This window comes from Carcharodon carcharias, chromosome 2 (genome assembly GCF_017639515.1).
Source record: "Carcharodon carcharias isolate sCarCar2 chromosome 2, sCarCar2.pri, whole genome shotgun sequence".
Lineage (NCBI taxonomy): Eukaryota > Metazoa > Chordata > Chondrichthyes > Lamniformes > Lamnidae > Carcharodon > Carcharodon carcharias.
Genome location: NC_054468.1, coordinates 228,465,802 through 228,479,989, shown reverse-complemented (window position 1 = coordinate 228,479,989; position 14,188 = coordinate 228,465,802). Strand labels below are relative to the sequence as shown.

Genomic DNA, 14,188 nt, shown 5'->3' with positions numbered 1-14,188 from the left:
ACATGTGGTGCCCAGAATTGGACACATTCTCTCAGCTGGAGCCTAAAACTCTGTTTTACTCCAACTGATATGCTGACAATAAAATTACTGAGGTAGCTTTTCCTCCATGCTAATATGCAGTTTCCTCTTCAGTGGAGTTTTACCCACCATTTTAGGGAAGATAGCTCTTGGCTCATTGCTAATATCATGTGGTTTATTTCTCATTGAGCTTTCTCTTTTGCCTGATTACATCTGATGTCCCAATGACCAACTTAACTAACCGCAGGCGGTAAATTGAAATATAAATTAGTGGCAAATCAGGCTGTCATGTTTAGGCAGGAGATCATTTTAAGTAGCCTGCATCTACCACCTACATGGTGCGATTGGCTGAAACACATTCACTTTGCCCCAGGAACTGTACAAAGAAAGATCTGCTTACTGAATGTACGTTTATTAACTGCTTCAGTGCCTGGCTGATTGAACTTACTTTGCAATGGAAAAATTGTATGCAAATGGAAAAACCCCATATATATGTCAATAATCCCAGAGTCTCCCACGGTTGGAATGAGTAAGGGAGGTGAGGTAAATTAAGTAACGGGTAGGTAACTCCAAACCTGGGATCTTGAAGGGCCTGTCCTGGTTCAGGAGGCAGGTACACCACCACCACAACCTTCAAAAAGCAACTAGGGTTGGACAATTTAATGCTGGCCTTACCTGAATGATTCATGTCGCAAGAACAAGTAAAAGTTTGTAGGAGGAGGTTGGGGGGGGTGGGTGGTCTGTGGGGATGGGGGGGTGGGTGGTCTGTGGGGATGGGGGGGGTGGGTGGTCTGTGGGGGTGGGGGGGGGGGCGGGGTGGTTGGGGGGTGGGGTGGGTGGTCTGTGGGGGTGGGGGGGGTGGGGTGGGTGGGGGGTGGGGCGGCCAAGAATTTCATAGAATCAGAGAATCATAGAATAGTTATAGCACAGAAGAGGGCTATTCGGCTTGCCAAGTTCCTACCAGCTGTGGGCAAGAGCGATTTGGTTAGTCCTACTCCCTTGTGCTTTCCCCTTAGCCCTGCAATGCTTTCCCCTTCAGATTACTATCCAATTCCCCTTTGAAAGCCACAACTAAATCTCCCTTCACCGCATTCTCAGGCAGCGCACTCCAGGTCCTAACCACTCGCTGCGTTTAAAAAAAAAAGTCTTCCCTCCTCTGGTTCTTTTGCCAAGAACCATAATTGGTGTCATTTGGTGCTCGACCCTTCCACCAACGGGAACAGTTTCTCCCGATCGACTCTGTCCAGACCCCTCATGATTTTATTTATTCCATTCACCGTGAAGCACTTTGATGGACCCGTTTAAAGGCGTTAGGAGAAATAAGGAATACCACCGATTTGAAATCCTGGGTAAAAAGCTGAGCTCGGAATCCGAAAGATGTCAAGGATGAGAAAAAAATTGATTTTTTTTTTTTGGTCCCATCAAAACTTGTCATCCGCGGCCAAAAGCAAAATGACCAAGAAGAGAAACCCTGAGCCCTGGTGCTTTACCCTGTTTCTGGGCCCCTTTATCCTCCCCCCACTCCCCCACCTTTAACCCTTGACAGTTTCTGTCGAGTGCGTTTTAGGTCCTGTAGAATAGGGCAGCACAGAGGGAGGCCATTTGGCCCTTTGGGTCTGTGCCAGCTCTTTAGAAGAGAAATCCAGTCAGTCCTACCACTGCGCCCCTCCCCCACCCTCTCTTTCCTTTCAAGTTTTTTTCTCCAAGTATTTATCCAATTTTCCTTTTGAACACTAATTAACTTGAATCCGTATCCACCATGATATCAGGGAGAGAGTGCGTTCCAAATCCTAACCGCTCTGTGTAAAAGGTTTTCCTGGGCTATCTGATTATTGACCCTTCAGCCATTGGTAACAGTTTCTCTTTATTCTGCCCAGATATGAACATACCAATTGGGAGCAAGAAGAAGCCATTCGGCCCTTGAAGCCTGCTCCAACATTCAATAAAATCATGGCTGATCTGATTGTAACCTCCAGCCGACCCTGATAACCTTTCACCCACTTGTTAGTCAAGAGCCTATCTAGCTCTGCCTTAAAAAAATATTCAAAGATCCTGCTTCCACTGCCTTTTGAGGAAGAGACTTCCAAAGACTCTCAACCATCTGAGAGAAAAATTTTCACCTCATCTCTGTCTTAAATAAGCGACCACTTATTTTTAAACAGTGACCCCCCCCCCCCCCCAAGTTTCAGATATTTCCTCACATCCACTCTGTCAAGTTTAAGACCCCCCAGGATCTTAAAGGTTTTGGTCATGTCACCTCTTATTCTTCTGAACTCCAGTGGATACAAGCCTAACCTGTCCAACATTTCCCCATAAGACAACCTGCCCATTGCTGGTATTATCCTTAGTAAACTTTCTCTGAACTGCTCCTAAACCCTTCATAATTTTATACACCCCCATCCAAACCCCTTGAACTCCTTGGCTCTAAGGAGAATGACCCTTGATTCTTTGTCTGTGGATGCTGAAAATCTGAAATAAAAACTGGAAAGTGCTGGAAATACTCAGCAGGTCTGGCAGCATCTGAGGAGAATCAAAATTAACCTTTCAGGTCAGTCTGATAAAAGCTCATCAACCTGAAGCATAGACTCTGTTTTTCTCTCTCCACAGATGCTGCCAGACCTGTTGAGTATTCCCAGCGCTTTCCGGTTTTTATTTGTCATCCTTGAGTTCTGACTTACCCCGACCCGAAGCCCAATTGTTTTTTGAAAAGGTATGCATCTCGACTAAGATAAAAGCAAAACACTGCGGATGCTGGAAATCTGAAACAACAATAGAAAATGCTGGAAAAACTCAGCAGGTCCAGCACCATCCTTCGCCTCAGTCACATCTGTTCTGATGATGCCACTTTCCAAAACAACGCTTCTGACATGTCTTCCTTAACTGAGGTTTCCCACCCACTGTGGTTGACAGGGCCCTCAACCGTGTGCGACCCATCTCCCGTGCCTCTACCCTCACACCTTCCTCTCCCTCCCAGAACCATGATAGGGTCCCCTTTGTCCTCACTTTTCACCCCACCAGCCTCCGTATTCAAAGGATCATCCTCCGCCATTTCCGCCAACTCCAGCATGATGCCACCACCAAACACATCTTCCCCTCACCCTGACCCCATGGTCACCATTCCATAGGGACCGTTCGCTCCAGACACTCTGGTCCACTCCTCCGTCACCCCCAACACCTCATCCCCCTCCCACAGCATCTTCCCATGCACCTGCAGAAGGTGCAATCCCTGCCCCTTTACTTCCTCTCTCCTCACCGTCCAAGGGCCCAAACACTCCTTTCAAGTGAAGCAGCATTTCACTTGCACTTCCCCCAATTTAGTCTACTGCATTCACTGCTCCCAATGCGGTTTCCTCTACATTAGAGAGACCAAACGCAGACTGGGTGACCGCTTTGCGGAACACCTTTGGTCTGTCCGCAAGCATGACCCAGACCACCCTGTCGCTTGCCATTTTAACACTCCACCCTGCTCTCATGCCCAAATGTCCGTCCTTGTCTTGCTGCATTGTTCCAGTGAAGCTCAACGCAAACTGGAGGAACAGCACCTCATCTTCCGACTAGGCACTTTACAGCCTTCCGGACTTAACATTGAGTTCAACAACTTCAGACCATGAACTCTCTCCATTATCTTCACCCCTTTTTTAATCCCTTTCTTCTACATTCATTTTAATTTTTTATCCACTTATTTTTACTTCTTCACTTATTCATTGTTTTATCCCATTTTCTATCCTTTTTCCCCAACCACTGCCCCCCTCAACCCACCCCACCCCCACAAAAGGGCCATCTGTTACTTGTTCCATGTTATTCTTTCCAGAGTGCTTACCCTTGTTCTGCTATTATCACAGTCTGCTTTCTTACCTTTATGTCACTCTCAGCACCTCCTTAAGCCAGTACCACCACCATTATCACTCCCTTTGTCCTTTTGTTCATGACATCTTTGTCAATCTCTCCTTTGTCCCCACCAATCGCTGACCTATAACTTCACCTGCTCCACCTCAATTAAACAGTAAAAATGTAATCACATTTCTACTTCCGTTTAGCTCTGAAGAAGCGTTGTATGGACTTGAAACGTTAACTCTCTTTCTCTCTCCACAGATGCTATTAGACCTGCTGAGTTTTTCCAGCATTTTCTGTTCTGGTTATGGGTCTCTACTATTTCATTTGAGTGATTTGTTCCAGCCATTTACCAGTCTTTATGCAAACAGGTTCGGTCCGCTGTTTGATTTAACCGTACTTTTTTTCGCTCTCACTGGGTTATTACACAATCTATTTCTAGGCAATATTAGCAACACACACTGGGTGGAATTGTCCCAGATTTGTAGTAAGTGCAGTAGTGGGTGGGTAAGATGATGTTGGCTGGTTTTCATGCTGTATCATCCCAAACCTGCTGCATTAGTTATGCATTCCCGGGCAACATAACCATTTCGATAGTGGGTGGGCTCTCATTCACCCGCCACACCATCACCTCACTGCTTCATCATGCCAGGCATCATATTTAAAGTCTAGACACCCGCACACAGGCCTCAGTGCTTCCAGCCCAGGGCCACTGCAGGGAAGATCTCCCCGAAAGGCAAAAAGACTGCAGCCCCCAGGTTTAGTGACACGTCATTGGAATGCCCTTTGGACACCCTGGGGGCCTGCCACGATGTCCTCTACCCCTGCCCTGGCTGCAAGATGGGCAGCGGGTGTGACCAACCAGGCTTGGGATGTGGTAGCAGTGGTGATCAGTGCCAATGCTGCACAGAAGAGGTTGGCTATCCAATGTAGATAGAGGATGGATGATCTCATCTGTGCTGCCAGGGTAAGGCAACCATCTCATCACTCTAAACTCTCACACTCACAAGCCCATCACACATTCACTGGCATCTCACTCACTGCCAGCTCAAGGGACATCACCACTCACTCTCTCACACACACACCCTCACATCTCCATCTGGCCTCATTCCCTCTGGACACTGCCTCCTCAGCCCTCACCATCTTGAGGCCACTTGCACAGATCATGTCACACACCCTGGGATACCCCCCCTTCCCCAGTACAGCCCTCGCCCTGCAGCCTCTTCCCTTGCCTGAGGCCACTTCTCCCCCTTCCCCAAACAAGCCCGAGCCCTGCAGCCATTGAAAAACCACCCCTGCCTTATGGCTGGTCTGGTAGGTAGAGACCTGCCCGTGAGTCCCCCTAACAGTGATGTGGTGCTGTCTGTGAAGCCTGGCGCTGAAGACTGCGAGTGCTGTCCGAAGTAAGGTAGGCAAACAAACCTCAAAGTCCCGAGCGAAGTGCAGCCCGCCAGATCCGTTTCGCTTATGCGCTGTTGTGAAACATGTCGGCCTGTTTTCCTGTGGGTGGACAATCTAGTGGGGGGGGAGACGATTCCAGTGGGCCGGCCTAATAATGACATGTGGATGTAATACAATGAGGTTCCCACTGTCCGATGGCGGGAAATGCAGCTCGCCATTGGCGGGCTGAGTGGGTGATCGCAAACTGGTTTCACACCATTGTGAAACTGATTACGCCATATTGTCCGCTGATGCCACCGAACATGCCCGATTAGTGGGGATTCAAGGGAGTGCAGAGAATGATGCAATTTACTGCTTAAGAGTGAGTTCAATGGAATGCTGACTAGACCTTTGCAAAAAATAGAGAGAAGGAAGACCAAAACAGAAACAGAAATACCTGGAAAAACTCAGCAGGTCGGGCAGCATCGGTGGAGAAGAAAAGAGTTGACGGTTCGAGTCCTCCTGACCCTTCAACAGAACTAAGTAAAAATAGGAAAGGGGTGAAATATAAGCTGGTTTGGGGGGGGGGCGGTGTTGGGGCAAGAAGAGCTAGGTAAAGAGCCAGTGATAGGTGGAGATAACCAAAAGATGTCACAGGCAAAAGGACAAAGAGGTGTTGAAGGTGGTGATATTATCTAAGGAATGTGCTAATTAAGGGTAGAAAGTAGGACAAGCAAGGTACAGATAGCTCTAGTGGGGGTGGGGGAAGGGATTGAAATAGGCTAAAAGAGATAAAACAATGGTTGGAAATACATTTAAAAATAATGGAAATAATGGTGGGAAAAGAAAAATCTATATAAATATTGGAAAAAACAAAAAGGAGAGGGAAGAGACGGAAAGGGGGTGGGGATGGAGGAGAGAGTTCATGATCTAAAATTGTTGAACTCAATATTCAGTCTGGAAGGCTGTAAAGTGCCTAGTCGGAAGATGAGGTGCTGTTCCTCCAGTTTGCGTTGGGCTTCACTGGAACAATGCAGCAAGACAAAGACAGACATGTGGGCAAGAGAGCAGGGTGGAGTGTTGAAATGGCAAGCGACAGGGAGGTCTGGGTCATGCTTGCAGACAGACTGCAGGTGTTCTGCAAAGCAGTCACCCAGTCTGCGTTTGGTCTCGCCAATGTAGAAGAAACCATATTGGGAGCAACGAATGCAGTAGACTAAATTGAGGGAAGTGCAAGTGAAATGCTGCTTCACTTGAAAGGAGTGTTTGGGCCCTTGGATGGTGAGGAGAGAGGAAGTGAAGGGGCAGGTTTTGCATCTTCTGCGGTTGCATGGGAAGGTGCTGTGGGAGGGGGTTGAGGAGTAGAGGGTGATGGAGGAGTGGACCAGGGTGTCATGGAGGGAATGATCCCTGCGGAATGCCACCGGGAGGTGAAGGGAAGATGTGTTTGGTGGTGGCATCATGCTGGAGTTGGCGGAAATGGCGGAGGATGATCCTTTGAATGAAGGAGAGATCAGTAACTAGACTGTGCTGCCAGACAAGCTGGAGTAAAGTTACCAAGAGGGCTGTCTCCTAAGGATATGCACAGTCCTGGGCAAATCCCAATTTGTGGGCTACCTGTAACATTTTTAGATAAGTTTTCTCTGATGGCTGGGTCCCTGAGTGTGTGTGTGTGAAAAAAAGCCCCAGCAGCATCCCAGCTACTGAGCACTCAGCTATAAGCATGTAATGCACGATTGACTGTGATAACCATGTCACGCCTAAAACTACACCTTGCTTCCGAGGCTGAACATAATTCCTTGTTCTCCTTTGGTTAAGGAGCAATCCATGATCTCTATGGGATTCCGTTATAACATTTTTACAAACACACCCCACACCACAACTGGAGAAAACTCTCTAAGGCTGGAATTTTCCAGCCCCTCACGCCGGCGGGATCTTCCCATCCCACTGATGTGAACGGAGATTTCAATGGCTCACCACGGGGAGGGAGGGGCGGGGGGGAGCTGGAAAATTCCGGCCTAAACACTGGAGTGAGGACATTCACTGCGTTCAACTTTTTAAAAAAAATTACAGAAGTGATGCAATGAATAATTCGATTTAAATAAAAATGAAGGTGCGCCTTCCAATGTTAAGCAAGTGTTTGTTGCGAAAGCGTACTGGAAGAAAGATAAAATAAAATAAAAAGCGGAAGGTTTCAATTGCTCAGGACCAAGAATAAACACAGCAAATGAGTGACTTACCCCACAGGTTGGATGCTATGTGCTTTATACCCACTTTAAAGACATTAACTAGTTCGGAATAGTATTACTCCCGACACCATGGTGTCGAAGCAAAAGGCTCCCCAAAGCACTGGGCTTGGAGCGGTCACCCCCATTCGCCATACACTAGGTTCACCCCCAGTAAAAACTGGGAAATAAAGAATACAGGTCGGAACTGTTTTTTCCCTCTGGGGCAGGTAAACAAAAAGATTTTCCTCATGTCTCCGCTGATTCTTTTACCATTCATGTTAAGTCAGTGTCCTTTAGTTCCCGACCCTTTTGCCAATGGGAACAGCTTCACCCGATCAACTCTGTCCAGACCCCTCGTGATTTTGATCATTTCATTGACTGGAAAGCATCTCGAGGCATCTGGAGGCCACAAAAGTTGCTAAATAAATGCGAGTCCCTTCTTTTCTCGTTCGAGATTAAGACTGAGAAATAAGAAGGGAAATCATCTTACGAAGGGAGTTAAGTGCACTTACATTAGGTTCCATTTTCTATTCAGTCAGGATGAAGGCCCAGTCACTGGTGCAAAAGGAATGAGGGATGGACAGGAGGCCCAAAAGTGGAGGAGGTCAGAGATCACTGGCCCCCTGTACGTTGATCTTATGACTTAATTCACTGACACATTTTGAGTATTTAAAAAGACTAATCAAAAACCGTTGGATGTTCTGCATACGTGGACTGACCATCCTCTGTGCCTTTATGGTGAAGATACATAAATAAATAGAGTTGCCAACTTTGAACATATTCCTGGGAGTTTTATCATATGACCTCCCATTTCTAGCTGCCCTGTCCAAACAAACTGAAGTTTTTTTAATCCCTAGCTAATATTCTTAGAACAACTGAACAGAAGAGTTCAAAGGAAATGAGAAATAATTCTTTATTTTAATGTTTCAAGTTGCTTACGGCAATGATTAGAAGATGACTCTTCAATTCCTTGAAACTCCAGGGTGTGCCTGGAGTGATGGCAACCCTATGACATGAGGGATAAAAGAACTGAATGGTGTGCAGACTAGGTGAGATGAGGTAATGTCAGAGGAGGCTTGCACAAAGCAATAAACAGCACCATGGGCCAGCTGAATGCACTGAACCACTTCTGTGCTGTGAATTCTATGTGAGGTTATTTTGAATTATGAAAGAGCCTAATAGGAGTGACATGGAGCAGATATTTCCACTTGTGGGGAAAGTAGGACCAGGGGTCATAAATATAAGATGGTCATCAATAAATCCAACAAGGCGTTTGGGGGAAAATTCTTTACCCAGAGAGCGGCGAGAATGTCGTACTTGCTGCCACAGTGGGTAGCTGGGGTGAATTGCATAGATGTATTTAAGGGGGAGCTAGATAAACACGAGGGTGAAAGAAATAGAAGGAAATGCTGATGGGGTTAGACAAAGGAGGGTGGGAGGAGGCTTGTGTGAAGTAATGACACTGGCACGGACCAGCTGGGTCAAATGACCTGTTTCTGCGCAGTAAATAATTTGAATAAAGTCAGCATTTGTGCATTTGTTGTTGTTTGCAGGTACAAGGCGATTGTAAATCCCATGGATATCCAGGCATCCAGTGCAGTCCTTCATACGTGCCTTAAGGCGGTGGCTATCTGGATGATCTCTGTGGTCCTAGCCGTTCCGGAGGCTGTGTACTCGCAGGTGGTGCAACTTCACAATGGGGAGAACGAAAGCTTCAGTGCCTGTGTTCCATATCCGCTCTCTGACAAGCTGCATCCCAAAATCCATTCGGTGATGATATTCCTGGTGTACTATCTCATCCCCCTTGGCATCATCAGCGTTTACTATTTTCACATCGCTCAGAGCTTAATCAAGAGCGCACATGACATGCCTGGAGAAAGTAGCGAGCATGTCAGGCGGCAGGTAAGTTAACAGAAACCACCATTGCCCGGGTAGATAGAGAGGTCTCCCCGCCTGTCACTGACCTTATACAGACATTTCAGGGGAACAAGAAGAACCAGTAGTTCTTCTGGATTAGTGGTAATGTTCTGGGCACCTTGGTTCAAATCGCACCAAGGCAGCCGATGGAATTTAAATGCAATTAACAAGTCTGGAATATAAAGCTAGTCATGACAATGTCAACGACCATTGTTGTAAAAACCCATCTGGTTCACTAATGTCCTTTTAGGGAAGGGAATCTACCATCCTGACCCGGTCTGGCCTACATGTGATTCCAGGCCCACAGAAATGTGGTTGACTCCTAACTGACAAAGCAGGAAACTCTAGGCCAGTTAGCTTAACATCTATCATGGGGAAAATGTTAGAAGCTATTATTAAAGACATTATAACAGGGCGCTTAGACAAATTCAAGGTAATCCGGCAGAATCACCATGGTTTTGTGAAAGGTAAATCATGGTTAATCAATTTACTGGAGTTCTTTGAAGGAGTAACATGTGCTGTGGATAAAGGGGAAGCAGTCGATGTACTGTACTTAGATTTTCAGAAGGCATTTGATAAGGTGCTGCATCAAAGGTTATTGCAGAAAATAAAAGCTCATGGTATAGGGGGTATCAATTGGCATGGGTAGAAGATTGGCTGGCTAACAGGTAACAGACAGTTGGCATAAATGGGTCATTTTTTGGTTGGCAAGAAGTAACGAGCGGTGTGCCACAGGGATCAGTGCTGGGGCCTCAAATTTTTACAATATATATCAATGATTTAGATGAAGGGGCTGATTGTATGGTTGCTAATTTGCTGTTGACACAAAGATAGGTAGGAAAGTAAGTTGTGAAGAGAATATTAGGAGGTTACAAATGGACATAGGTTAAGTGAGTGGGAAAAGACCTGGCAAATGGAGTATAATGTGGGAAAATGTGAAATTGTTCATTTTGGCAGGAAGTATAAAAGAGAAACATATTATCTAAATGGTGAAAGATTGAAGAGCTCTGAGATGCAGAGACATCTGGATGTCCTGGTGCATGAATTGCAAATGGTTAATATACAGGTCCAGCAAATAATTAGGAAAGCAAATAGAATATTATTATTTATTGTGAGGTCAAGAATAGAGAGGTTGTGCTTCAAATATACAGAGCACTGGTGAGGCCACATCTGGAGTACTGTGTACAGTATTGGTCTCCTTATTTAAGGAATGATGTAAATGCATTGGAAGCAGTTCAGAGAAGGTTTACCAGACTAATACCTGGAATGGGTGGGTTGTCTTATGAGGAAAGGCTGCTCAGGCTGGGCTTGTGTTCACTCTAGAAGAATAAGAGGTGGCTTGATGGAAACCTTTAAAATCTTGAGGAGTCTTGACAGGGTGGATGTGGAGAGGATGTTTCCTCTTGTGGGAGAGCCTAGAACTAGGGGTCACTGTTTAAAAATAAGGGGTCGCCTATTTAAGACAGAGATGAGGAGAATATTTTCTCTGAGGGTCGTGAGTCTTTAGAACTCCCTTTCTCAAAAGATGTACCTTTTGAGGACAAGACTTTGAATATTTTTAAGGCAAAGGTAGATTCTTGATTAGCAAGGGGGTGAAAGGTTATCAGAGGAGCGTGGGAGTGTTCAGCTGAGGTTACATTCAGATCATCCATGACCTTATTGAATGGCAGAGCAGGCTTGAAGGGCTGAGTGGTACTCCTGCTCCTAATTCATATGTTCGTATGTATGTATGCATGTAAACAGCCTAGCAAGACATTCTGCTCCAGGGTAATTAGGGCTGGCAACAAATGCAGAAATTAAGAAAAAATCCATATAATACGTTTAACATTTTAAAATGTTCCAAGACACTTCACAGGAGTGTTAGCGACAAAATTTGACTGCAAGTCACAAAGGAAGATAGTAGGAAGGATGGCCAAAAGCTTACTTTTATAGAATGTCTTAAAAGAGGAGAGACAGGCGGAAAGCCAAAGGGGTTTAAGGTCATGCTAGCTAAGGGAACGTCTATCAATGATGGAATGATGAAAATTGAGGACGTGCAAGAGGCCAGAAATAGATGAGCACAGATATGTTGGGGGGTTGGAAGTAGTTACAGAGATAAGAAGGAGCATGACTATAGGGTAGCAGTTTAAAAGGGAGAAGGAATTGAAGGATATGCTGATAAGGTGAGCTGAAGTAGAGTGGGAGGAGGCTTGTGTGGAGCATTAAGACTATCACGGACTAGTTGGGCTGAATGGCCTGTCTCTGTGATGTAAATTTGAACTGAGTTCAAATCAAGCCAGGCAAAACAATATAAAAGAAAATCAGAAATGAATGCAATTCTGAGAAATGGACCTTTCCTTTGTGGTGTCAATCTCATATCTTCAGTAATGTTAAGCTGGGAGAGCCCAGTACAGTGTACCCAGTCAGTGTCACAGTTGAGATTAATTGGGAATGGAGATAATATTGGAAAAACACCAACAATAGCAAAAAAAAAGGCTCCAAAAAGAGTAAATGCAATATAAATGGGTCTTGGAGGACAGTAGACTCAGGTGCAAGGGGTCTGATTGGAATCAGCAGCACATTACTATCACTGATACTCAGTAACAGGACATTCCAATGTTGTTAGGATTACCTCACAAGGTAGAGTGAAGACCTTTGTCACATCTTGTTTATATTTAATTTATTCCTTGTAAGCTTATGTCAAAGTATCTAATGAACAGTTGCAATTGTAATTCAGACAGAACAGATTGCAGATTGAGCATTCCATTGATGCACACCAAGAAGAGAGATTGACTGGACAGGACCGTTGTGTAACTATGGTAAACCAGTAAAATTGGGAGTTGGCTGCAAAATTAGAATAAGTGCCATCCATGCTTCAGTGGGTACCGCTCCCTCCTCTGAGTCAGAAGGGTTCAAGTCCTACTGCAGAGACTTGTGCACGTAATCCAGGCTGACACTCCCAGTGCAGTACTGAAGAGGCACTGCACTGTTGGAGATGCCATTCTTCTAACGAGTTGCTAAACCGAGGCTCCTGTCTGATCTCCTGTGGACATAATACACCCCTTGGCACTCTTTGAGGAAGAAGGCGGGGGTCCTGTTTAATATTTATCCCTCAGCCAATATCACTAAAACAGGTTATACGGTCATTTTATCTCATTTCTTTGTTTATGACCTTGCTATGTGCAAATTGGCTGCAGCGTTTCCTGCATTACAACAGTGACTACACTCCAAAAGTATTTAATTGATGGTAAAGCACCTTGGGACATTCTGAGATTGAAAAAGGTGGAATTTAAATGTGGAGTCTATTTAAGGAGATGAGATAAAATTACCCACTCTCACCTCGCCCAGAAACCTCAAGTTTCTTAACCTCGGCCATAGAGACAGATCTAATTCCAAATAAAAACTTGGCAGTATAAACAACGAAGCTGAGGTCACTACTTCATCCATGTTGAAATAAAATACTCTGATTCTTTTCATGCTAATTTGTTAATAAGAGATGGTTTTATTTTGCCCTGATCACTCACTAAGTACATGAGTTTATATGGTGAAAAATAAAAGCTAAGACACTTCTTCTTGTGTGATTATAAAATGCAAAATGGAGGTCACTGTGAAAAAACAATTCCATCACTAAACAGGGGAGTATATCACTCTTCGAAAATGTCTTACATCTTTGAATCCAATATTGTACTCCTAAAAACATTGGTAGTGTGAAATTAAAAACAATTTCTCTTCATGCATCAGAGGAGATGCTGCAGAGCCAGCAGTCCATCCCATTTGCCTATCTGTCACTAGGGACTCCTTCTTGACATTATGGCTGATTCCCCATCTGTACGGATCATAATAATGTCTGTCTGGAAGCCCCAAAGAACATGAGGAAATGTTCGCTTTATATCAAAAAAGGGCTCAATAGGCAGTAAGTCCCCAGTGTGGGAAAAACTGTGGGAAGTTGGGGGTCTGTGTCAGTGAATGGGGGAGTTGATGTGATGGAACTAACCTGAAATTTTCAGACAGGTCCAACCAATATACCAGTAATCGCCCTCCTCCTTCAGGTTGCTGACCCTAACAACAACGGATTATTGTTTTGTGGCACCTTTAACGTAGCAGAATAAAGTACTCATCAAACATCGAACCCCACAAAGAGATGTTAAGATAGATTGTTAATAGGACCCAAGCTGATTGGTGAAGCCAAAACCAAGACACAGAGCTTTTCTCTATTGAGAGAGTTCAGTCTCACAGCTCTCCTCCCACACAACCCAGTGTCCCACCTGTCCCCTATTTATATCGTCTTTTAAAAAAAATGATCTATTGGATTTCAATTCCCTCCAGCTTCCATGACTGGATTTAAACCCTTGGCTGCAAAACATTAGGCCAGGCCTCTGGATTACTAGCACAGTAACATTACCTGTGGGTTGTCCATTATTACATCTCATCTGAAAGACAGCACCTCCAACAGTACCCCCTCAGTATTGCACCAGAGTGTCAGCTTTGTCCAGTCCAGTCCCTAGAGTGGGACTTGAACCCAGAGCTTTCCTGGCTCAGAGGCAAGAATGCTACCTGCTTTACCATGGCTGTAAAGATAAACTATACCATCACCCAGGTGTGGAATTGAACCCCTTGCCTTTTGTGTAACAGCCAAGGATATTCACCATGATATTGAAGAAGAAGGAGCTCGATAAGGTGGGATGCTGAGGGATTGTTTCCTCTGGTTGGGGGTACAGCCTCAGGATAAGGGGCTGATCATTTGGGACTGAGATGAGGAGAAATTGTTTCATTCAAAGGGTTGTGAATCATTGGAATCCTCTACCCATAGGTGTGGATGCTCCATTGCTGAATAC

General features: G+C 45.1%; 1 protein-coding gene across 1 annotated transcript in view; it reads left to right on the top strand.

Annotated features, from left to right (window-relative positions):
• nmbr (neuromedin B receptor) overlaps nucleotides 1-14,188 on the top strand; it is a 51,936-nt gene that overhangs the window by 24,392 nt on the left and 13,356 nt on the right. The window contains exon 2 of the mRNA XM_041207678.1: nucleotides 9,011-9,359. Coding sequence (XP_041063612.1) covers nucleotides 9,011-9,359 — 349 coding nt within the window. The remainder of the gene's footprint in view (nucleotides 1-9,010; nucleotides 9,360-14,188) is intronic.